This window comes from Tupaia chinensis, unplaced genomic scaffold, assembly GCF_000334495.1.
Source record: "Tupaia chinensis unplaced genomic scaffold, TupChi_1.0 Scaffold000154_1, whole genome shotgun sequence".
Lineage (NCBI taxonomy): Eukaryota > Metazoa > Chordata > Mammalia > Scandentia > Tupaiidae > Tupaia > Tupaia belangeri.
Window position 1 is genome coordinate 2,926,858 of NW_006159625.1, and position 26,758 is coordinate 2,953,615.

The 26,758-nt window shown below is 39.0% G+C and overlaps 2 protein-coding genes across 2 annotated transcripts in view; one reads left to right on the forward strand and one right to left on the reverse strand.

Annotated features, from left to right (window-relative positions):
* Nucleotides 1-233: 233 nt before the first annotated feature.
* On the reverse strand, nucleotides 234-26,205 carry DCAF13 (DDB1 and CUL4 associated factor 13). Its single transcript, XM_027770706.1, has 11 exons — nucleotides 26,031-26,205; nucleotides 22,021-22,220; nucleotides 20,882-20,989; nucleotides 16,692-16,781; nucleotides 14,807-14,962; nucleotides 10,845-10,922; nucleotides 9,029-9,111; nucleotides 6,138-6,302; nucleotides 3,291-3,426; nucleotides 1,952-2,103; nucleotides 234-401 (listed from the first exon to the last, which is right to left on the reverse strand). Exons 1-11 carry the CDS (start codon nucleotides 26,098-26,100, stop codon nucleotides 314-316), a joined length of 1,326 nt encoding a protein of 441 aa, XP_027626507.1. The 5' UTR covers nucleotides 26,101-26,205; the 3' UTR covers nucleotides 234-313.
* A 98-nt stretch (nucleotides 26,206-26,303) lies between these two features.
* Nucleotides 26,304-26,758, forward strand: part of SLC25A32 (solute carrier family 25 member 32) — a gene marked incomplete in the record, with an annotated part of 23,644 nt that continues 23,189 nt past the window's right edge. Inside the window, 1 exon segment of the mRNA XM_006145586.3 lies at nucleotides 26,304-26,734. Coding sequence (XP_006145648.2) covers nucleotides 26,581-26,734 — 154 coding nt within the window.

The following is a 26,758-nucleotide window of genomic DNA, read 5'->3' on the forward strand; positions in this document are numbered from 1 at the left end:
TTGGTCTGAAATGTCATATACTATGTACTATATGGATCAGAAAGAAAGTATATCTGCAACTTCTAACAGCAAAGAATAGTTGCAAGTATTGTATTCTTCAATAAAAGAAGAAAGCCGACTCAGGATAAAATGTTTGACGGTCTTACCAACCAGGCCACCTTTCAGGATAAATTTTCAGGGTACCTATAATGAGCAACAATAAAGCTCTAAATATATAAATTATGTGTTTGCTATTAAACCAAAGCCAGTACTTTTATTTGTAAAGTTCGAAAATCAAACAAGTACTTATACATCAAGATTGGTGGAATACCTATTATTTCACAACTGCCACTATGTGCTTCTTCTTCTCTGACACAATTGGCACAGACCCAGGCTTGCTATGTTTACGACGATTCACTTCCCTAGAAATAAAAATATATACATAATATAAATTTCTAAGAAATCATCTTAACCAAAGAAAAATCATAAAGCATTTTCTTCCACTGGAAAAACATCTACTGAAAAAAAAGTCTTCATAATGAGAACAGGTTAAAAGCTGGTAACCACAAATCAACTTTTGTTCTTTACTTAATTGCCTCTTATTCTAGTACCTATTACTGTGCTTTACTGTTTAAAAATCTATCAGTTTGATTTGACCCTGACATTTACCAAAAAACAGAAAAATAACTTATTTGTACAGTCTAATTAAAAAAAAGTTTAAGAATTTCTGTAATATTTGCATGAATTCAAGTGTTCCAAAAACAATATTCCATAGGGGAAAGGATCACGGTGCTGGGAGTGGAGCTATAGATCCAAAATGTTGGCTCTCAAGTGTAGTGATAAAGCATATTAGAAAAATTTTAACTTAAGAAATAAAGACTATTGGGACCTGCAAATGGCATAATGGTCACGTCACTAGACTCCCAAATAATCAACCATGGTTTGAGGAGCTAGCGGCTTAAAACTCACACCAGGCATGTGTGTGTGTGCCCAAAATCCTGAAAGGAGACTGGAGGAGATGGGACTGTGGCAGGCCAACCACCTGGAGGGTGATTTCTCGCTTTTTGTCTGTCTCTCCAGCAAGCACATGTGCCCGATAGCAAAAATCTTTTTTTTTTTTTTTAAAAAAAAAGGAAATAAGCACTCTTAATGTAACTTGTGCCTTTTAACTTGAAAAATACATAGTATCTCTTAATCTACCTACATTAGAAATAATTTTTAAAATATTATCTAATTAAATAGCATTTATTTATTTGTTTGTTTATTTTAGGTTTTTGTTACGGGGCACGTGTCCCTGCCAGAGAGAGGTAGAAAGGGAAAATGAGAACTCCCCCCCCGGGGGGGATGGTCACACACCAGTCTCCTCTCTTTCATTCTCCTATTGGGATTTTGGCCATGCATGCACAAATGACTGGTGGGTTTTTCTTTTCTTTCTTTCTTTTTTTTTTTAGTTTTTTGCTATAGGGTGCTTGGGTTTCCCAGAGAGACAAGCAGAAAGAGGAAAAGTGAGAAATAATCTCCTAGGGAGGATGGCCATGCCACAATCCCTTCTCCTCTAAAGATTTTGGGCCCACAAATGCCTAGTATGTTGTACAAGCTGCCAGGTTGCGACTTGAACCACAGTCTGCTATGTAGGATCCAGCACCTTAACCACCACACCATCTGCTGCCCCCCTAAAACAGCTTTTAAATTTCTGTAATATTTGCATGAATTCAAGTGTTCCAAAAACAGTATTAAAAATATTCTCAAAAACAGTGGAAATTCTCACATTCACAGATGATTATTACTTCCCCTTTTATTGGGAAGAGAGGGAAAAAAGCCCAGAGATCTCCAAATACATCTCTAATGTACAATGGCACTAAAACTACTGTCTTGAAAGGCAGTTTTCTGTCTGTTTTAGTAAGAGTGGGAGAAGTCAGAAAAGGGTACTGAGATAACATCAAATGCTTCAAAACGTATTCCTTTCGTCGACGAGCTTCTCATGATGCGCTCTTCCTGAATCTGGCTGTAGATCGATTTTGGTAGATGTCGGTGACGAGCAATACGTTTTATTTGAGGATGGTGTTGAAATTTCTCCTTCAGCTTCTGGTTATAATCCTTGGCTGCTTTTTCCCGTGATGTAAGCTGAAGAAAATGCATTTTGGAATCTTCTGTATATTATGTTCTTTATTTTATTTCAGTGTAACAAAGCTAAGATGCAACCCCTGGCCCCCAAATTAAATTTTTTGATATATGACCAAAATCACCGACACAATTCCACCTTTGACAGGTTATATTAGTAACACCAGCTCATCAAGTACTGCATTTCCTTCCAGGCAACACAAAGCAGATAGAGGTCATTAAGTGAAAAATGGCAGTGCTAAAGGAGTAGGGAGATGTAGAACACTCAGTTGGAGCTTCCCTAAATGATATTTATCTAATATATAATAATAATCTAAATAATATTTTTTTTTAAAAAAAAGGGTACTTAAACCACTCATTAAAGTTGTGGGGGTAAAAATAACTACCAAAAACAGGACAAAAAAAGTATTCAATTTCATAATCAAATAATAGCCTTATCTAACAAATGTTAAGGATTATATGCTTTAGAAAAACATTTAATGATGAACTGAATGTAGGCATACTACAATAGAACTGTTTTTAACTACTATTTATTATGCCTTGATTTTCTTACCTGTGCTCTCTAAGTAGAATGTAATGCACACTTAACCTTTCTTTCTTAAATTTAATGTCTGTTTCTGATATAAACACACTGTGTTTTTCTTGTACAAAATATGGGATATCCAGAAAAACATCAAGAACAAAACAAAAATCAACCATAATCTATAACCCAGAGAGGTAGCCAATGACATTTGCTGTATTTTCATCGACTCTTCTTTAACAGCTAAAGCTTTCCTTATTTTTACATTTAGGAGTTCTGCTGTGTCTTTGATATTAAAAGACCTCACAAGGACCTGAAGCCTTTGATTTGCCTTATTACTATTCTTCTAACAGAAGAGATCGTTGTTCTCCTGAGTTTTAAGTTGCTGGCCCTAGATCTTGTTTCTCTACCTTCAGGAAAACACAAAGAACCTAGAAGGTTCAAATATTATCAAACATCAGAATCATCAAAGACACTCTGAAGATGTCCTGACCTGGTGGAAAAATCAATATTGTCTTGTCTGTGTTATTATTATTTCTTTTTATCACAGCTATGTTAACTTGATCAAGACACCTAAAGTACCTCAAATAAACTTCCTTTTACTGTATAATGATATCTAATAAAATTAGAAACTAGGTTTAGAACAATGAAAGAAAATGGGGTCTCTTACCACACCCAGTTTTTCAGAAGCATTAGCTTTCCACAGACGAATGTTCATTTCATCAGATCCACACATAATATACTTGCTGTCAGAAGTCCATTTTACACAGATTACATGCTGCATTCGCTTTGTGTGATAGACTTCTCTATGGAAGAGAATTAAGTTAAAACTCTCAGGATTTTTAAAAGTTTATTATTTATTCTATTAGTGAGAGAACAGAGAGACACACAGAGATAAAACACCCTCAGCAGGTCCTGACACTGCGAATGGAGCCTGCCACCACAGACAGCTGCATCGTGGACATACATGTGCCTAGGGCACTCAGGGAGATCGCCAGCTGTACACCAGCCACTTTCCCATCTGGGCCTGCCTTACAGAGCATCTTCTTTTACTGTTGTTACCACTGTCCAACCCCAAAACATGTAGGATTTTGGTATAGACTTTCTTTAATCGCTGCCTATAAAATATTGGAATACCAGTTTGAGTTCTAAGGAAATATAAAGGGAAATCCAAATACACATCAATGTATTTTTATTAACCCTAGTTAACAAGGTTCTGTGTTAAATACTGTGTAATAAAAATTTCTGCCCTCTAAGAACTTACTATCTAGGAAGAAAAGTAAATATAAACAATTAAGTAAAACCAGATATACAGAAATGTTTACGAAATAACCAAAAGCATAAAATGCAAAAAAAAAAAGTCAGAGCTGGAGTAACTTTGAAACAGTAAGAAATAAATGGCTTGCTCTCAATAGGCCCCCATCTTTATCATACCCTAAATCAATTGAGATCAATGATCAAATTATTTTTCTTTCTATTTTACTAGAAAATAAAATAAATGCAATAGCATTTAAAGAGCACAACCTGATATATTAACTCTAATATTTGACTTTTGGTCAAATTGTTTAAAAGTTTAATTGAAGTGAAAATTGATGATTTACATATGTGAAAGAAAAGCAAAGGCTACAAAAGTATCTGGTAAGTTGATGTAAGAATCATTTAATAAATGGAGATGTCAAATATCATACCTATTTGGATATATATATATTTATAGCTGTGAAACATGCTAAGTGAATTCACAGACGATACTATATTGGGAAGTGTTAAGCAGAGCATTAAGAAACAAGCAGACGACAAGGTCACTAGAAAAAGTAAAATGAGATTTCTATAGAAATAAGTTTTCTATACATGGATTAAATGATTCAAATGCAAACTACATTCGAGAAGGAAACAGGCTTGACCAGCTATCCACAGTAAAAGAAAATCCACACAAGATGACCATATCAAATGTAATTCATACCTACAAAAAAAAATCTCTAAAATATACTCATGAGACTAGTCTCTTACACTGTTTCTGACAGGTAAGTTTTAAGTACTCAGATAAAATCATAAGACTATTTTTTTATGAGACAGAATGGTTGAGATAAGGACTGTGGGAAGAAAGGGAAGGGGAGGTAAAAGGGGAGGAAGGAGAGGGAGAGAGAGAGGAAAGAGAAAAGGAGGGGGAGAAGGAAGAGTGAAGTGGGGGAGAAAAGAGGAGGTACAGGAGGGTTGTTTGTTTAATTTGGTAAAGGGCACATGTGGAGAAAGGGGTCTGTTTGATAGGGTTTCTATTACCTTTGCGATGTTTTGCCCAGCTTTTCAGTCAGGATTATAAACATGTACTACCGACCCTGACCTGTTATTCAGGTTGGTACAGGAACTGATGCAGGGCCTTCCATGTGGTGCCAGAGTCATACAGTGATATCTTATCACTTGTGCCACTATGGCTGGCCTCCCACCATAAGAGACTCATTTTTTAAAAAATTATTTTATTTATTTTATTTGGTATTATTATTTTTAACTTGAACAGAGAGAGGGAAAGTAAGAAAGCAAGTTGCCAGGTCAAAGACTCAAACCACAGTCTGCCACATAAGAGTCTAGCACCTTAACCACCATGCTACCTGCTGGCCCTAAGAAATTCATTTTTAAACAGAGAGGATGATTAGAAGGAACAGCCTATTAAAATGAAAACTAGGTGAAACACACTACATTTTCTTCTCCCCTCAATGGCCTGCTTTTATAAGATCATTTCTTATAATCTCTACATACTTAAGAGGCGCTTCTTCTCAAAAGCAGTATGACTTTAAATGTAAAGAAATTACATCAGGCTCAGTACACACATGAACAAGTGAAATCCAATGGTTAGTCATTGAAGCAACTTAGAATTCTTCTCAATGGTAAACTATACAGAATTGTTGACTTCTAGATTTGCTTGGATTTACACATATGCTAGGTTTATAGAGCTTCCTACAAGTTATACTATTAGTAGATAGATTTTTAAAAACAAATTTCTTAGATTTTGCTATAGGGCGTGTGTACTTGAGTGAGAGACTGAGAAAAAGGGAAAGTGAGAAAGCACCTGCTCCAGGGACATGGACACTCCACAATTCCTTCTCCTCCCTGGATCTTAGGCAAGCATATACACATGCCTGACATGGTTTTCAAGCTACCAGGTCCAAGAATCAAACTGAGTTGTAGGTGGGGGGAACAATCTTTCACTTTCTCTCTGTCTCTCTCCAGTGAGTACATGTGCTCTGACCATTAAGAAAAAAAACAAATAACAGTTAACTAAAAAGGCCTTGCTATAACACAGACACTGAGATATCCTATCAACACATATGGATAATATCCTGTTCAATGAAAGAAACCGTTAGGATAATGCCTTGTCCTAGATGGTACAGTGGAAGTCAGTATTCCAAGTCATATACTTGAATAGGAGTGCTTCATATACATATAACTCATTTCTCAGAAGAGATAAATGATCAGGGCAAAGAAAAAAACAAGCAAAAATAAATGGCTTCTTCTAGTTACCTACCTGCTTCGACTTTTATCCAAAGGAAAGATGCGAATAGACTTATCAAAACTAGCTGACACAAACTCTTTTCCAGTGGGAGAGTAATCCACATCAAGCACTGCAGATACGTGATCCATATGGACCATTAAGGGTGTGTCCAGTGCACGCATATCAAAAGTATATAAGCTGTAAGAGAATTTTAAAATATTTGACACAAATTTCTAGAAAGATGCTATATGCAGTACTATAAGACAATGGCAAAGATAAGACCTGTAAGCTATTGCAAATAATGCACATTTAAATAAACAGCTCAATTCTGTACACAGGCAGGTGAAGGAAAATATTAACAGTTTTAATTATTTAAGAGCACATTTATACACACACACACACACACACACACACTCGCTCTCCTTGTAAATGTAAATCTAACTGATGAAAATGTAGAAATATCAAAAAATACAGGGGCCGGCAGGTGGCATGGTGGGTAAGGGCACCCACATGGCCAACCATCGACCATCATTTAAGTCCCAGAACTGGCAGCTTGCGTTCTTCTCTCCCCTCCCTCTCTCTTTTTCAGTTGGTCCCTCTGTGGTCAAATTGAAGTAAATAAATAAAGTTAAATAAAATAGTTCCTTTTTTTGAAAAAAAAATAAAAAAATAAAAAAATATAGAGCACAAAAATTATCTTTAATTCTATCACCCAGAGAGTGAGTTAGTGCACTGTAATTTTTTTTTTTTTTTGAGAGGTTTTCACTATAGGGCCATGCGCTCACCAGACAGAGAGAGACAGAGAGATGGAAAGCGAGAAATCACCCCCCACGGGGGATGGTCACACCGCAATCCCTTCTCCTCTCAGGATCTTGGGCACGCACGCACGCGTGCCTGGCGTGAGTTTTAAGCCACCGGGTCCGGGACGCGAACCGCGGTCAACTACATGAGAGTCCAGCGACATAGCCATTATGCTAACTGCTGGTTCCCAGTGTACTGTAATTTTTAAAAAATTATTTTCACTAATGCTATTTATTTATAATATTTATTTATTTATTTATTCTTTTTTCCTTTTAATTTCCTATACTGCATGTGGACTCACCATAGAGATGAAGAGAGAGAGACATAGAAAGTGAGAAAGCAAGCCACCAGGTCCAGGGCTCAAACTGTGGTCAGCCATGTGGGAGTACAACACTTTAACCACTATGCCACCTGCTGGCCCTTCACCATGCAATTTAAATACATATTTTTACTTTATTTATTTATTTATTTTTTTTTTGGAGAGGTTTTTGCTATAGGGCACGTGCGCTCGTCAGACAGACAGAGAGACAGAAAGCGAGAAATCAGCCCCCAGGGGGGATGGCCACGCCGCAATCCCTTTTCCTCCATTCTCCTCTCGGGATCTCGGGCACACACACACGCGCCTGGCGTGAGTTTAAGCCACCGGATCCAGGACTCAAACTGCGGTCGACTACGAGTCCAGCGACACAGCCATTACGCCAACTGCTGGTCCCAATACATATTTTTAATAAAGCTGAGATAATATGTAAAAGCCCTGTATTATATTTCACATAGCCTGTTATGAGAATTTATTCATATCATTAAGCAATCTTTGAAAATATTTTAACAACTTTGCATTTAAATGAGTTAAAGTACTTTATTCTCCTATTTTTAATATAGTTTCCAATTTTTATGGTTCTAAGTAATGCTTAAATGAAATTCTGATATTTAAATTTTTGACATTGAATCTTTTTTTTTTTTTAAGAGGTTTTATAGGGTATGTGTGCGCGTTAAAGAGAGATCAACAGAGAGAGACAGAAAGAAAGAAATCATTCCAAGCTGCCATGTCTGGGATTCAAACCACAGTTGGTCATGTGGGAGTCCAGCGGTTTAACCACTATACCACCTGCTGGCCCCACATTGAATCTGTAATTGAATGTGACAGATTCAATTAAATCTGGAAGGTTGTTAAGGCAGGGTTGTTAGGTCCACAGGCATGAGCAATTTTAAGGCCTAAGGTGTCAAGTCACTTCCAAGGTTGAATTACTTTATGATCTTATTGGTGATATATAAGCAAATGAACAAAAAGTGTACCAAAATTAGAAAATCAGACCTTATATGCAATTGGTAAAAATGATGACTGTATGAATTTTAAGACTTGAAAAATATTATTTATTTTTATTAAGAGATTTTTGCTATAGGGTGTGTGTGCTCACCGGAGAGACAGAGACAGGATGACAGAAAGTGAGAAATCACTCCTTGGGGGAATGACCACCCCACAATTCCTTCTCCATTCTCCTCTCAGGATTTTAGGCATGCATGTACACATGCACTGCGTGAGTTTCAAGTTGCCAGGTCCAGGACTCAAACCATGGTTGGCCACATGGGAGTCTAGTGCCTTAATCACTGTGACATTGTCTGGCCCCGAGACTTGAAAATTCTTAATCAACTGCTGAAAAGATAAGTGTTCCAAATGACACACAGACAACAGACAGGAAAAATACATTATTATGATCAAGTTCCTAACATCAAAAGATGCTAAGATTAGTGAGTGAAAGTTTGAGGAGAAGGAGGACATCTACATTTCAAAGCATCTCCACAAAGACATGTCATAATCAAAAAGGAAAAAACAGTAACTATACAGTACATAAACAAATGGGAGTGGCCATATTTCAACAAAAAATAAAACAGGCAACAAACAGTATTTGTCCACCTGTTGTACTGTATTGTTCCCTGGTATTATTCTGAATACTGAGAAGAAAAATAGTTTTCTAAGAAGTTCTCCCATTTTGGAAACTCTTGAAAGAAAAACAAGTTTTTAAACGTACATAAGAAGATGTACTTACCTACTGAAACAGATTTCAGTAGTAAGACAAGAAAGTGGAGCCATGCCTGATAGAAATAAGTTTATAAGGAAAACTTACTTGTAATCTTCATTTGCTGCAGTAAAAATGAAAGCTTCCATAGGGTTCCAACAGATTGTATTTGTTCTCATATCTAAGATAACCTGAGAAAGAAATCACACAGCATTCCATTACCATATTAACTGCCTCTAAAATGGACACATTTCCCACATCATTTCCTCTTCTTCCTTTTTCTGGAAGTAAAATATTAGTAAACGCCCATTATGTGCACAGTACTCAGCTCAGCACAACTGGAAAAGCAATCAACAACTGGTTCCTGAATATGTAAGCAGAGTGGTAAATATGAGGGAAAAAAAAATGCCCCATACCTGACTCTTCAACCTCAGAATAACTTACAACTTAGTCAGGAAAATCAGACATACATAAGGGAGACATAAATTAGCATTTATTAAACTAGTACTTCATGTGAGTATTCTGCTAAATGTTTTATTCTCACTAATATGTGCAAGGTAGTTATTAATGTCACCATTTTACAGAAGAAAACAAAAAGTAAGCTTCCTGCTTAAAGTCTAAAACCGGGGGCCAGCAAGTGGAATGGTGGTTAAGGCACTGGACACCCACGTGGCTGACTGTGGTTCACATCCCAAACCTGGTGGCTTGCTTTCTCTTTCTCTCTCATGTCTTCCTCTGGTTCCCTTGCCCCACCAAAGATGACAAATAAAATAAAATAAATAAATACTAATAAAAAATCTAAACCCAAAATTCATGTAGGATTTTCCCATTATATCTTTTTGCTATAGGGCATGTGTGCTCACTGGAGAGACACAGAAGAGACGATGAGACAGAAAGCAAGAAATCACTCCCTGGGGAGATGGCCATCCCACAATCCCTTTTCCTCCGTTCTCTTCTTAGGACCTTGAGCACACACACACACACACACACACACACACACACGCACGACTGGCTTGAGTTTTAAGCCACCAGGTCCAGGATTTGAACCATGGTCAATTACATAGGAGTCCAGTGACGTAATCATTATGCCATCTGCTGGTCCCTCCCACTGTATCTTCCAAATAAGTAAAATGATTTAAGTAGTATTTTGGAAAGATAGCCATACTTATCTTTTCGAACTTCAATGGGTGTACTTTTAGTATATTTTGGGGTTCATTTCTTTTCTATGAGGACTATTACCGTGAACTTATGGCATGTGAATGATATCTAGCCCTTCCTATGCCCTCACAATTTTAGTACTTGAAATCATCTTTACAGTTTACAGCCTTTTACTTAAGATGGACTCCTCTCTTAACCTACAATGTTTTTCTCCCTCTTGAAAGTCAGTTTATCTTTGCTTTGACAGCTAAGTCCTGGCATGACTACCTTAGAACTGTTAGGAAATCTGTCATCTTGAACAGGATACTGTTTGTCTAAACAAAAACGTCAAACTAGTACTATTCAGCTTGTAACTAAACAAATGACACTGGTTATATAAATTAGTTCTAAAGTTTCTGGAATAAAACAGTATACCTATTTATAATAATTATGGATCCTGAAGTAGTCTATACTATTAATCGCATACAATACCTTTACAATTCAGTAAGTACTAATTACACATCTAAAATTTACTGGCATTATGGAAGATACAATGATGACTAGGATACAATACCTACTAGAAATTTAAGGGATTCTTAAAAGCAATGGGGAACTGATAAAATGCCATTATCATCCCTTTGGATTCTAAGAACATCTCTATGAAAATCAATTCTGAAAAAGCATTGTTTCATATTTTCAAATTACATTGTTTCATATTTTCAGTCACTCAATGTATAGAGGACTGCATTACTAATTATATAAAGCAAAAGACAAAACTGAAACTCACCTTTTTCAGAGGAGTAGATTGCCTCATATCATATAGTACTATATTCCGGTCAGAAGCACAACTTCCCAAGAGAAATGTCTAAAAATAAGTGTAACAATCACTAGTTAAAGGCCCGGCTTAGAAGCAAACCATATCACTCAGTGAACAAATTATTTAATTACTCTTAATATTTATGTTAAAACACAAAGCTGTAACATTAAAGCCCACTTTAAGGTGGCACAATAAATCACTCACAATCTCAGCAACCTAAGTCAAGTATTTTCCTTGTTAAATCCTCATACATCTATTTTAGATGCGAGTCATGATAGTATACATATAACTGTATTCTAAATTATAACAGGACACATTTTACATATCCTCTTTTCAACCTTGGCTTGTTACTTAGTTTTCACTATTATAAACAACACTTTAGTAAATGGTTTCATATATTCAAGGCTTTTTTTTAAAAGGTTTTTTTTTTTTTTTTTTTTCCCCATAGAGCATGTACACTTGTCAGAGAGACAGATTCAGGGGGAGGGAAAGCGAGAAATCACCCTCAGGGGGATGACCACAACACACTTCTTTCTCCTCAATTTTCCTCCTGGGATTCAGGGCATGCACACACAAGCGCCAGATGTGAGTTTCAAGCCACTGGGTCCAGGACATGAACTGCAGTCAGCCATGTAGGAGTCTAGTGCTTTAACCACTATGCCACCTGCTGGCCCCATTCAAGTCTTCTTTTTAAAAAGTATTCCCTTAGGATAAAACTTCAGAAAGGACACTACTGAATCAAAAGATAAAAACAATTATATGGCTTCTGGTACCCAGGTCTAAAGAGTTATACCAATTATACCATAATGTGAGAATATGTCAATCACTACAACTAGGCAACATCCAATAGTGTCACTTAAAACTTAACTTGGGATCAGCAGTTAGCGTAATGGCTATGTCACTCCCATGTACCTGACCACAGTTCAAGTCCCGGACCCGGTAGCTTAAACTCATGCTGGGCACGTGTGCATGCGTGCCCAAGACCCCGAGAGGAGAATGGAGGAGAAGGGACTGCAACATGGCCATTTCCCCAGGGGATGATTTCTCGCTTTCTGTCTCTCTTTCTGGTGAGCGCATGCACCCTATAGCAAAAAACTCTCCTAAAAAAAAAGTTAACTTCAAGTATGACAATATTTCTTAATTATATAAATTTACAGCTTCATTACTAAACATTTCCTTGGGGCCAGCAGGTGGCATAGTGGTTAAGGTGTTAGACTCTCATGTGGCTGACCACAGTTCAAATCCCGGACCTGGCAGCTTGAAACTCACACCAGGACTGTGTGCATGCATTCCCAAAATCTGAAGAGAAGAATGGAGGAGAAATGATTGTGGCATGGTCATCCCCCGGGGAGGTGATTTCTCACTTCCTGTCTGTCTCTGTCTCTCCAGTGATTACAAAAATCTCTTTTAAAAAATGTCCTTATGTTTGTAACTCTCTGTATAAATAAGGCCTATTCTGTGTGTTTTAAGATGGTACAAACATCTATGTGCAAGCACTCTACTGTCTGTGACACCCTGAATTTCACTCTGAGACACCATGCCTCCTCACGCAGCTCCTCACACTCCCAACTCTCAGATTCTGTTTACTATTACTTCTTTTGCAAGCCTAGGAGTTATAAGAACAGTTATTTACTAATGGCTGTATGAGCCAGTTAACTCCCATGACTGTGTGTACACAGTTAAAATAAACATCATAAAACCAGCGTTACAATCACAGTCTCTGCTCAGTCGTTTCTGAAAGCCTCCTGTCTTAATCATGGCTTCTCTAGACTTCTCATGACAATTTCAACCTTTCTTGGCTTCTAATCACGACACCTTAGAGCCTGAACAAGTTCCATTTCTAAACATAAAGACTTGAATCTGAGCAAAGCAAAAAATTCTACCTGACTGCAAGCCAACTTTCACACCATAAAATGTGGCAATGCTCAGTATAAACTTTGTGCTTTACCAGAATTCTTCAATATTTGATCAGGAAATTAATTATTAATGAGCAGAGGAGACAAATACACTTCATTTGTTCACAGGAATATGCCCCTTCCATTAAGTTTAATATAGAGTAAGAGACATGCAAACCATTTGCTCTTACCACTCTATCACTTCATAAGGTTAATAAAACAAACACGCACACACACACACACACACACACACACACACATAGCTGAACAGAGCTCTTACACAGACAAGTTTGAAAACATGGTGCTAAGTCATCAGTAGTAATTATGATTTTAGAATCGACCACCAGCAAATTCAACAAAAATAGAGAAAGGTGCTTACCAAAATAGAGAAGCAAAAGATTCTGTTTGTCTCTTCAAAAAGTAGGAATCGATATCTGTCTGGGTTTATGTACTTTTTATAGTAAAAACCTTACACTTTTGAACTTGGGTAGCACTTTTTAAAAAGGTTCATATACATTATCACATTTTACACTCACAACAAAACTATGAAGTATACTGGGAGATACAATTAATCTCAGTTTAAAAATACAGTAAAGTATAGAAAGAACCGTGACTTTTGTAAGGTCAAAGCAAAGATATCCTGGCAGGAGACAGTTCTGGCCTAACTCTATAAGTAGGACATAAAATGTTCTCATAGACTGTTTGTTTCGGCTCAATGTTACCCCGGGCCTTATCTGCCAAGTTGGCTTGCCCTTCCATGCCATATCTCACTCCGACAACCATGGGGAACACAGGGAAGGGAGATGGAGAATAAAGTGAGAAAAGATCTAGTAGAGACACTCTATAAAGGGCCAGAGTATTACGAGCTTTGTGGGTATACGGGCTCTATAGCACTCTTAAGTCTGCTGTTGTAGCACAAAAGCAGCTAAAGACAATACATATGCAGTAGAGGATGGCTGTATTCTAGTAAAGTTTTATCTACAGAAACAAACAGTGGGCTACGTCAGGCTCACAGACTTGTCGATCTGTTTTGGATCAGTAGCCCCTCTCAGGATCGTGTATGTGGGGCACGTAGTATCAGCAGCAAAGGTATCCTTTGACTGAATGACTTCTTGGCAACCTTAAGGTCAAGCTCACACTACATCATGGCAACTCATGTTCTAATATATCATACAGTTTTATGCAATGCTCCTAGGATTTAATCTTTCTTTCCTCCTTTTACAGGCTGGGTCTCTTGAGAGTTAAAAAGGACAGCACGGAGCCAGCAGGAGTGTGATAGTTAAGGCACTGGATTCCCACATAGCTGATGGCTGTTCGAGTCCTGGTAGCTTAAAAATCATGCTGGGTCTAAGGAAAGGGCTGACCACACAAGTAAATAGAAATGTAGAGCCTTTATTGGGAGCACTCCCAGGCAAAGTAGGCTGGTCTGACAGAAAGGAAGAGAGAGGGGAAATGGGTCAGAGAAGTGGCGCTGGGGGGGGGGGGGGGGGTTTTTTTTTTTTTTTTTTTTTGGAGGGTTTCTGTGTTAGGGCACATGCCTCCCGAGGTTTCTGCTATAGGGCACATGCCCTCACCAGAAAGACAGAGACAGAAAGTAAAATCACCCCCCAGGGGGATTGCCACACAATTCCTTCTCCTCCATTCTCCTCTTAGGAAATTGGGCACACATACACACGTGCCCGGCTTGAGTTTAAGCCACCGGGTCCAGGACTCGAACTGCAGTCGATGACATGGGAGTCCAGTGACATAGCCATTATGCTAACTGCTGGTCCTGGGTTTAGCGATTTTTATAAGGGAACAGGGAACACACTGCACACACCACACGCCTGTTATCCAGGCTGGCTAGGAGGCTTGCAGGTGGGGGGCAGGAGGCATCATGTCATGTCAAAATCCTATTAAGGGTACTTCCACACACCATGAAAGAAAGAAAGAAACTTTAAAAAAGTTTAGAAATGTGTCACATGTGCAAGTTTCCTAGTGCTTTACTTATCAAATAAGTAAACAATAAGCAGAATGTATTTTAAAAGGGAACATTACCTCAATTGGGTTAAATTTAACACTACTTATACTGTCAAATCCCCAGGTCATTGAACATATGGGATTGGTTCTTTGTTCATCCCAAATGTCTACTTGCTGTCCACATGTGGCAAAAACAGCTTCTTTCCAGTGATGATCGATTCCAGTATACACTGTCTTCAAAAGCAAAGAGGTTGTTATTTAATAAATGAATCTTTCCATTTTTACTTCAAATTAGCTGAATATTTAAAATGTATTTATCCATACTCAACTTTTTGAGAAAAATCCCTGTTGACAAAGAAACTTCTTTCATGCCTTTACTTGAAGAGAAAATAGCCCCATAAAGAAGACATTTTACAAGAATAAAACCAATTTTATTTTAGAAATTACTGATTACTACCTGTAATGTATCACCATAGCCCATCCCCACAATCCTTTATGAACACTTAGAAGTTCTTAACTAGGGGCCAGTCTGAAGAGCAGTGATTAAACCCTGTGCATAAGAAGCTGGACGCCACATAGCAGACTGCCATTCAATTGCACTCCAGGGGCTAAAAAAAACCATGCTGGATCCATGCGCATGAGTGCCTAAAATTCCAACTGGATGGAAAAATGGAAGAGAAAAAAGGATTGCAGCATAACCGGGCCCCTTACAGGATTCTTTCTCTCTCTCTCTCATGTATCTCTCACGCATACATCTAAGTGCCCCCAGCATTAAAAAAAAAAAAAAAAACACTAACCTACCATGGTACTGAGATGAAAGATTGATTTTAAAGGTGAATGTGCTTAAAGATTAACTCTAACTTCAGAATTTTGTCTGCTCAATATAAAAATACAGCATTATAGGACCAGTTTGATGAGCGGTAAAGCACTGCTCAAATGACATTGGATCCACATGAAAGATTAAGGGTTCAATTCCTTAGTCAATCTGTAAATGTGGGGCACATGCACACACGATCCTGGCTAGCTGGAAGTGGAGGCAGAAGGGTGGGAATCATGGGGCAAGACCCTCTTGAGAGTGCTTATCTCTATCTCTGTCATGAAAGAAATAAACATTATTTCTCATGAAAGAAATAAACTTTTTTAAAAAGGAGAAAAATACGTATAAATACATAAGCACTAGAAAACATGGGGAGGCTAAATGTTCTGAATTGTACTTAAGCAATTATTTTATCATCTAATTTGCAGAATAATTTGTTGAGATTTATATAAGCACCATATTATTACATCTCTTCATTTTCAATACAATCCTTTTGAGTAAGAAATTCTGAGTTTTGGGACCAGCAGATGGCATAGTGATTACGTCACTGGACTCCCACATGGCTGACTGCAGTTTGAGTCCCAGACCCAGCAGCTTAAAACTCACGTCAGGGACGTGTGTGTGCATGCCCAAGATCCTGAGAGGAGAATGAAGATGGGACTGTGGCATGGCCACTCTGCCTGGGGTTATTTCTTGCTTTCTGTCTGACTCTGTCTCTCTGGCAAGCACACACACCCTAAAGCAAAAACCTCTCTCAAAAAAAAAAAAAAAAAAAGAAGAAAAAAAGAAATTCTGATTTTTGTGTAAGATCTATGATATAAACCAGACAAAAGCTTAAATATTATTCTTTTCTAACTTTCTACTGTACAGAATTTCCTTGATGACACTGCTATAGAAAATGCTTTGCTGTATCCTCTAGCTAAAAGTGAAATTGAACTCTACTACAATGAACAACAAAAAAACTCAAAATCATTTGCTTTGAAGGACCTTAACTATATTAAATATTGCTTAAAGTAGGTCAGTTATTACAGTCTGAAGTCTCTCATTTCTTATGTATATCCTTTCTTTTTGAAATTGTAACTATGAAAAAATTTTAAGTAAAAAAGACTTTTAACAGACAAAGCACAAGTCAATTTGTTTTTGTACCTTTCCTAATATAGTATGCAAGGGTTCTTCCTCTTCTCCATAGCCTGGTCCATCCATTTTCCACTGCTTCACAGTTTTGTCATCCCCAACCTAGAAATATTTGTTTTATTGTTAATGATAACAACAAACAACTGCTTTAAATTAAAACTTGCCAATATAATCAACTTATAAGCGTCTTGTTAAATAAAAGCACAAACCATATTCTTCCAATATCATATGTACTAACGCACTTACATCCTTCCTTGTTAAAGATCTGTGACAAATACCTAAAGCACGTAAAACTAAAATTAAAGAAAAAGAACAAGAGCGAAAGCAAACTTAGGTCATAAACATAGTGAAAAAATACATATTGTGAGAAGGATGTAATTTTAAATTAGAGATAAAAATGGGTTATAACGAAATAGTATTGTAATATCAGGTTAGTCTATTATGAAGTTTGAATCAATCTGATACCTTACATGAAAATTCCAGATAGTGTGAAATGTAAAAAATTAAATAAAAAACATGAAAATACAACCACTCCTTGGTATCTACCCAAAGGACAGAAGAATTCTTAATCGGGAAAGTGCTTACACATCGATGTTTATTGTGGCATTATTCACAATTGCTAAGACATGGAACCAACCCAAATGCCCATGATGAGGTGACTGGATTGAAAAACTATGGCACATATAATCAAAAGATAGCATTTTATAATCTTGGAGTAGATAAAACCTTTTCTGTACAAAACTCTAGGGAAAAAAAACAGAGGTTTTCAAATCATGAACTGTAGACCCCTGGAGGATTCTGACAAATTTCCAGGAGTCCACAGGTCAAAATTACTTTCCCTAATGTCACTAGAGATATAGTTTGCCTTTTCATATAGAGACAGTGACAAAGATAGTGAAAAACCAATGCAAGTAGAACTACTGGCACATTTCTCCAAATTAAGGTGAAGCAACAAACTAAGGTAACTTAGACTTGGGTATCTGGCAGACATATTAAAGACATTGGGTAAAATTAGCTGCAAAACAATATATAACATGGGGGACACTATAAATCAACATGTGGCTTCCAGTACTGCAGCATGCTAACATTATGAGTGCAACGAAGTGACTGGGCCTACATCCACTTTTTAATATTTAACAAAAATACTAACAGAAAGATATTTATCTATATTAGGACTGGGAATTTAGCTCTTACAGCAAATTCACAAAGGGAATCATTTCCTGTTTTTTTATATACCCAAACAAAGTATTTTAAAATTAACACAGATTCTAATAGTCCTCTATGGAGCAAGAAATAGGTCTATTGCCTCTTTCACATGACAATCTTTCAAATATTTAAAGGTAGCTATCAAGGTTTCCCAGAAGTCATCTTTTCCCTTCATGATTATTCCGTTGAAATCTGGCTTTTTCATCCAGGTAACCTGGGCATTATACCCACTCTGATTTTTTAAATGTCACCAGTGATTACAGAATAAGGAACATCTACCCCATTGTTAAGTGTGTATGTGTGTGAACTGTTGTATATGTAAGTTAAAACATTTGAAGCTACACATCAAATAAACAATGCTAGAAGTATAAGAGTAGAATTACATATTCATTAAACTATTTTGTACATGTCTACATTCCTAAAATATTTTTACTAGTCTTTTTCGGCATCATTTTCTGTAGTAGTTCAAGCAACTATTCCTTTTTTCATCCTGGGACACTGTTCACTCTGGCTGTTAGAGCTCTCTGGCTACTACCAAAGGTGGTATGTGCCTCAAAAGGTGGGCATTCCCCTGGCTACTTCTCTATCTTGTTTGTATTTTCTCCTTCACTTCCTCCCAATAATGCCATACTACGGCTTTCACCATTTACTACTATCCAAGAGGCCAGGTTTAGCTCTGACTCCTTTCCTGTGCTCCACCCAGACCTGCATCTATAAAGGTCTGATAGGCATCTTCACTCAATTAGCCCACTGGCAGTCCAGCTCATCACACCAGACCCCTCCCATTCCCATCTTCTAAACTCAATGATATTCCAGAGTTCTTCATTTCTGTAACAAGAATCCCTATTTTCCTAGATACCTCTCATAGCCAAGCCTGTTAAAGATCCATAATGTTTCTAAATTCAACCACTACTTTCTACTATTTTCACTTTCCAGAGTAGCCTTTTATTGCTGCCTACTCAAACTATTAAAAGAGTACCCAGGGGCCAGTCAGTGGCATGGTAGTTAAGGTGGCTGGATCCCACATAGTCTACTGTGAAGTTCAAGTCCCAGACCCAGTGGCTTAAGAAACATGCTGGGCACATATGTTTCCATGCATGAGTACTCAAAATCCAGAAATAAGGGGACCAGTAGGTGGTGTAATGGTTACATCGCTGGACTCCCATGTAGTTGACTGCAATTCAAGTCCCCACCCCGGCAGCTTAAAATTCACACCGGGAACGTGTGTGTGCATGCCCAAAATCCCAAGAGGAAACTGGAAGAGAAGGGACTGTGGCGTGGCCAACCTTTCCCTTGGGGAGGGGGGTTATTTCTCACTTTCTGTCTTTCTGTCCCTCTCTCTCTCACGAACACACATGCCCTATAGCAAAAAACAAAACAAAACAAAACAAAAACCCAAAGATGAGAAGGGACTGCAGTGTGACCATTGCAGTGTGGCCACTCCCCAGGGATGCTTTCTCACTTTCTCTCCTCTTCTCTCCCATGAGCACATGTACCCTATGCAAATTAAAAAAAAAAAAAAAGCAGCCTCCAAACTGATCGCTCACTGTTGTCAAATTAATCATACCAAAACAGAGCTCTGACTGTGTCACTCTCTAATTAACAAATCTTCAGTAAATTCAAACTTTGTTCAGAATCTTCATAGAAGCTTTACAATAGATGGAAACAAAACAAATGCCCATCAATAACTGAAAACTTAAAATGTGGTGTTCATGTATAACAGAATGTTATTCAACCTTAAAAAGGAAGGAAAATTCTGACGTGCTACAACATAGATGAGCCTTGAAGAAAATATGTTAAGTGAAATTCAGACCTAAAAGGCTTACTGCAGGGGCCAGCAGGTGGCATGGTGGTTAGGGTTCTGGACTCCCACATGGGTAACCACGGTTCAAGTCCTGGACCTGATGGCTTGCATTCTTACCTTCCTTCTCCCTCTCTCTGTCGCTCTCTAGTCAAATAAAATAATAATGATGATGATGATGAAGAATGATGGGAACCAGCAGTTGGCGTAATGGCTGTCACTGGACTCCCACGTAGTCGACCGCAGTTAGCATCCCAGACCCGGTGGCTTAAAACTCACGCCGGGCACGTGTGCGTGCGTGCCCAAGATCCCGAGAGGAGAATGGAGGAGAGGGGACTGCAGCATGACCATCCCCTCTGGGGGGTGATTTCTCGCTTTCTGTCTCTATGTCTCTCTCTGTCTGTCTGGCGAGAGCATGCGCCCTATAGCGAAAACCTCTCAAAAAAAAAAAAAAAAAAAAAAAAGAATGAAATAAAAGAATTCTTTAAAAAAAGGTTTATTGCAAAAAAAGTTTCAAGGCTTATTGCACACACAAAACGTTTTATATTATGTATATTTATACCACATACATATTCAATGGTACTTTACTATTGAACAAAGTAGATATTATTCATCTTAGCACTGAAAATCCTTCAGAGTAAGACTAACTACCTCATTTGCCTCACTTCTCATTATCCCATTTCTCAGTCTTCAAGAGAATATTAATTCATGGGACCAGCAGTTAGCGTAATGGCTATGTCTCTGGACTCCCACATAGTTGACCGCAGTTCGCGTCCTGGACCTGGTGGCTTAAAACTCACGCCGGGCACGTGTGTGTGCCCAAGATCCTGAGAGGAGAATGGAGGGGAAGGGAATGCAGTGTGACCATCCCCTCTGGGGGGTGATTTCTCACTTTCTGTCTCTGTGTCAGTCTGGCAAGCATACACACCCTATAGCAAAAAAACTCTAAAAAAAAAAAAAGAGAGAGAGAGAGAGAATATTAATTCAGTAATGTTAAGTAGTTATTTATAAAAAGTCAAAAAGTATGAAGATGGGATAAAGGGAACTAGGACTTTTCAAGATTAATAAGCTATCTTGCATCATGAAACTCCAAAATGGCCTTGGAACAACTGAATGAATCTGAAAACAATTTATTTAATGAGACCATTCTTATATAAGTTGAAAAGATTTAGTGATTTAATTGTGTTATACTTACTGTAAAAAAAGAAGTCCCACAAAAGCGAGTACATATTCCTCGCACAAAACCTTCATGTGCTTGTATTGTACGAGTACATTTTCGCTTAGTTAGGTTCCAAATTCTAACCTATGATAAAACACAATAGGAAATTTCAATGACCTGTATATGTAAAATGTTCAGGTATAGGAGTACTACATTTGAAGAAAAATTAATTTAACTCTGCACAAAGGCTATTAATCACTCTACCAAGCAGCTCAAAAGCAAAATCTTTTGAATTAAAATAATGCAATGAATATGGATAAGTATATTAAGAAACCAAAAAGTAAAACTGTCAAATACTCTGTTGATCCTAATTTGTTTCAAAACGTTTTTCCTTGAGAGAAATTGAATATGAAATTAAATATAACATCCTGTGAGAAAACTTATGCTTAAATGATTTCATTATAAACATGATTCATTCTTTTATTTACTGTCAAATAAATCTTTAAACCACTGCATATATAATTTCTTAGGTTTAGATAAGAAACTACTAAACGGGGGGGGGGGGAATAGTGTGGTGGTTAAAGCGCTGGACATCCTCACATGGCCAATCACGGTTTAAGTCCCGGATCTGGTGGCTTGCTTTCTCACTTTCCCTCTATCTCTCTCTCTCTGTCTCTCCCTGGTCAAATTAAGACAAATGAGTGAATAAATAAAGTTAAATAAATAATTCTTTAAAAATAAACAAATAAAAAGAAACGAAACTACTAAACTTGGGCCAGTTCTGTGGCCTGGTGGTTAAGGCAGCCAGATCCCACATTGCCAACCACCCAGTTTGAGTCCCAGACCCCACAGCTTAAGAAACATGCCAGATGTGCATGCCAAAAATCCTGAAAGGAGGCAGCGAAGGAGAAGGGATAGCAGCATGACCATTTTCCCTGGGATGCTTTCTCCTTTCCCACCCTCTCTCTCTCTCTCTCTGGTGAGCACATGTACCTTCTAGCCAAAACAAACAAATAAATAAACAATAAAGAAACTACTTAGTTACTTCAAACAGAATTTAGTCTTGAAAATTAAACTGAAATCAAGCCATGTAAAACCTACTAAAAACTAAAGGAAAATCATCTGTGATAAAACTGCTTTTAGCTTAAGAGATTAATGCTTAGAGTGACACTTGCCTCTCCATCACATGCACCAGAGAGGACAGTAGACAGGCTCTTTGGATGCTTTGCCAAGCAGTTGACTCCATCTCGGTGACCATCCAGGGAAGCAAGGAATGGTTTTGCAAATACCCGTTCCAGTTTGGCAGCATTTAAAGCTCTTACATATTCTCGAGGGACCTCGAAAGGATGTAAGGTAGGATCATAGTTTCTTGGAACTGAAATACAAATGAGTCTCCTTAATAAAATAATTCACATTTAATATTTCCTGTGGTCTTCCTTAGCTAATCACTCAATTTCTTATTCAATAAGCCTTTAGTTACAGACATAGTTCTATGCCTAGCAGTGTAAAGAATACAAACATAGAAGACCCATCATCCAGAAACCTTTTGAAATTTCTGGAATATCACAATTTGCACGTATCTTGCAAAATAATTAGATCCTATACAAATATACAAAAAAAAGACACACATTGCTTTTCCTTTTATGAGCCCCAATAGACTGTGCAAATGAGTTATGACCTCCCATGGGAACAACTTCTGTTCTGTTTCACGTTACTACTCCAGCCTGGTGCAAAGCAAGTGTATGATGAAAGCTTCTTATAGGACAGGGAACACTTTAATCTCTGGAACTAAACTCTGTACTGATAGGTACATGACACCGTGATTATGATGATAATATATAGCATCTATTTACCGTGTTTACTTAAACCATTTATACATAGAGCTCACCAAGACAGACACTGTTCCACAAAGCTTATATTAACTCACTGAATCTGCATAGTACCCTATGGGTTAAGTTCTACCACTATTTCCCACTTTATAAATGGGGAAACAGAGGAACAGAGAGGTGACACCACTGCCCTATGAAGCGATAGAACTAAGATTTAAATCAACACAGTTCACCTCCAGAGTGAAAGTTTTTAGCTATTCTACAGTGCTGCCAAATTCACTGTCTCAGTTAATAACTATGCATAGTAAATCATTCTAAGCCACATGTCTAAAGAAACCTTAGTGTGGGACCAGCAGTTGGCATAATGGCTATGTCACTGGACTCCCATGTAGTCAACCACGGTCTGAGTTCCAAACCCTGTGGCTTAAACTCACGCTGGGCACGTGTGCATGGGCACCCAAGATCCTGAGAGGAGAATGGAGGAGAAAGGATTGGGGTGTGACAATCCCCCCTGGGGGGGGTGATTTATCGCTTTCTGTCTCTCTGTCTCTCTCTTTCTGGAGAACACACATACCCTATGCAAAAAGCTTTCAAAAAAAAAAAAACAAAAAACGAAAAAAGAAACCTTAATGTATAGAAGTAAATGTGTCTTATCCAATTACTTCACCCTATTATAAAAAGCTTTCATTTTTTTTTTTGAGAGATTTTCGCTATAGGGCGCGTGCGCTCGCCAGACAGACAGAGACAGACATAGAGACAGAAAGTGAGAAATCACCCCCCAGGGAGGATGGTCACGCCGCAATCCCTTCTCCTCTATTCTCCTCTCGGGATCTTGGGGACGCACGTACACGCGCCCGGCGTGAGTTCTAAGCCACCGGGTCCGGGATGCGAACCACAGTCAACTACGTGGGAATCCAGTGACATAGCCATTACGCTAACCACTGGTTCCCTGTTATTTCTTCTTTCTGACTCCCTGTTAAAGGTACTAAAACCAACATCATTAAAGCTCAAAGTCTGGTCATCCTATGTATTCCATCTTCCACATTCCCCAATACCAAATTCAAAGTGTTAACTCATCCTCTCTTCAAAATATTCACTTTTTCCTTTGTTTCCCCTTAAATGTGATAACTCAGTTTTGGCTTTATTACCTTATACTTGAAGAGAGCCTGAACTTGACAAAGACAAGCAGATCCAAAGAAATATTCAGAATTAGTTACACTTACTTAGTATATTAATTTTCAGTTACATCTGGTGGTCCTGCAAAGGTTATTTTTTTAGTATGTACAGAAAGTTCCCTCTACTCTGATGTTAATAGCTGTTCCTGGGACTGGCAGGTGGCATGGAGGTTAAGACACTGGACTCCCACATGGACGAACCACAGTTCAAGTCCCATACCTGGTGGCTTGCTTTCTCACTTTCCCCCAATCTCTCTCTGGTCAAACTAAAAATAATAATAATAAATACAATTAAATAATAAAATTATCCTTTTAAAAATTAGCTGTCCCTATGACTAATTGGTATTTTAATATATATATTTTTGGAGAGCATATTGCTATAGGCCACATGTGCTTGCCAGAGAGACAGAAAGTGAGAAATCACCCCCCCTATGGAGGGATGGTCATTCCACAATCCTTTCTACTCCATTCTCTTCTAGGTATTTGGGCACGCACGCACATGTGCCTGGTGTGAGTTTTAACCTGCCAGGTCCAGGACTAGAACTGCTGTCAATGATGCTGGTGTCCAGCAATGTAACCATTATGCCATCTGCTGGTCCCGGTTATTTTAATAATTAATTTTAAAAACAACAATATAGTAAATCATTCTATTTCTAAATATTTTTTATGTAGGCCGAAACAAATTTTTATGAATTACTTTCATTATTTTTAGCACTAATTTTTTTTTAAGCATTGAGTACTCATTCCTCAGCCTTCCAACTGAATGACAGGCATGTATAACCACATCTGTTTTTTTTTTTTTTTGAGAGGTTTTTGCTATAAGGCGCGTGCGCTCGCCAGACAGAGACAGAAAGGGAGAACTCACCCCACAGAGGGGCTGGCACCGCTGCAATCCCTTCTCCACCATTCTCCTCTTGGGATCTTGGGCACGCATGCACACACACCCGGAGTGAGTTTTTTTTTGTTTGTTAGTTTTTTTTGGAGAGGTTTTTCACTATAGGGCGCGTGTGCTCACCAGACAGACAGAGAGAGACATAGAGACAGAAAGCGAGAAATCACCCCCCAGGGGGGATGGTCACGCCGCAATCCCTTCTCCTCCATTCTCCTCTTGGGATTTTGGGCACGCACGCACACGCGCCCGGCGTGAGTTTTAAGCCACCGGGTCTGGGATGCAAACCACAGTCGACTACGTGCGAGTCCAGCGACATAGCCATTACGCTAACTGCTAGTCCCCACATCTGTTTTTTTTTTAAAAGACAGTCTTACTGTGTTGTCTAGGCCAGTCTCAAGCTGACTCAGCCTGCCAAGTTGCTGGGATCATGGACCACTGCACTCAGCCTTCAGAATCAAGCTGGGGTCCTCTATGTAGACCCAGGAACCAGCAAACATCTTGTGAGCAGAGACCACATAATTACCTTTGAGCAACGCTTACATATATTTTAATAATCTCTACTACTCAATCAAAATACTGAAATATTGTTCTAACTTTATCTTCTATCACATACCCCTCATTTAAACCGCACCAAGCGAGCCCTTCTTTCTATGTGTTAGATTCATTCCCACCTTAAGGCCTTTGCACCTGTTCCACTCTTAGAGTAATCTGTTAATGCACAGGTGATTCCTTGACACTTAGGTATGGTAAGTTATTCATAAGCAGTCACCATGTTAATGGAGAAACAGATCAGGAAGAATATATAAAACTGATGAATTTCATTTTGGCCATTCTTCCATCAAACTTCTCCACAAAAGCTGGTAAGATAAAACTTATGGTTTTAAATTTCATCTTTCCATATCCAGAAAAACATAATTCAAAGCAGTAAGGAAGAGAGAAGTTAGAAGAGCAGAAAGGTATAAAGAAGCCTGTTTAACACACTCGGCTTGGCTAATTCAAGTTACACATTCAACAACAGGAACCTAAGGACATCAGAAAGCAGCAGCTGCAGGAGGGCAGGGAGTGTAGGTAACTCTCACACATCACTCGAAATTTTTAGAGAAAGGACCTGAAGAGACGCTACTGCCACCCAGTACTGCAGTTCTCCCTGAACAAGGTCTGCTACGGAGAAAGAGAACGGAGAAAGAACGCGACTAGAGCACTAAGCTCCCCTAAGTTTCCTCTGTGGAAGCGGCGGCCAGACCCAAGGATTCGCGGAAGTCGTCCCCGTCTCCACCAACTTGCCTCACCTCTCTGTAAGTCCAACTTGGTTTCACGGACATAGTTGTCCGGGTTCCGGCTCAACATTTTCACCTTCATCTTGGGGGATACAGTCCCGCCTTTCCGAGCTTTTCACTCCAGCTTAGCTCACGGTAGACCACGGGCACATGCGACTTCCGCTTTGCCAGACTACTTCCTGTCACGTGACTCCGCCAAGCGGCAACAGGCGGCTCAACTGGATCCCGTGACGCTCCGTAGTTTTACGGGCAAACATTTACAGGGGGCGGTCCTTCAGCTGCGCGCTCTCATCCGGTTCTCCGGCCGGAGCCCGCCGCCTCTGTGGGCAGGCGGGGCGGGGACTCCACGCCTCCGTGACGTGCTGCTGCTCCCACCTCACGCTCTCTCCGCACGAGTGTCTCCCGGCATCGTACCCGCGATCCGGGCATCTAGTCGTCTCGCCGGTCCAGGAAGTGGCCTCGCGCCTACTCCCGGGCGACTCCCGTCGCCACGGTGGCGGCCACAGCATCTCGTCCCACGTCCGCGGCCCTGGGTGCTGTGGTGTCCCCGAGTCCTGAGCCTATGACGGGCCAGAGCCAGTCGGCGGCCGGGTCGTCGACGTGTACCACGGTATTCCGCCACGTCCGGTATGAGAACCTGGTAGCGGGCGTGAGCGGCGGCGTCTTGTCCAACCTCGCGCTGCACCCGCTCGACCTTGTGAAGATCCGCTTCGCTGGTAAGGGACCTTCCGGACCCCGGT

What these genes read in the sequence shown, in the direction of transcription:
- DCAF13 (XM_027770706.1), bottom strand. Translation starts at nt 26,100, where the DNA reads ATGAAGGTGAAAATGTTGAGCCGGAACCCGGACAACTATGTCCGTGAA. An exon ending in TTAAATTTAACCCAATTGAG is followed by an intron (nt 10,923 to 14,806) that starts GTAATGTTCCCT and finishes ACTTATTTTTAG; the next exon opens with ACATTTCTCTTGGGAAGTTG. An exon ending in TTGGATAAAAGTCGAAGCAG is followed by an intron (nt 3,427 to 6,137) that starts GTAGGTAACTAG and finishes TCTCTTCCATAG; the next exon opens with AGAAGTCTATCACACAAAGC.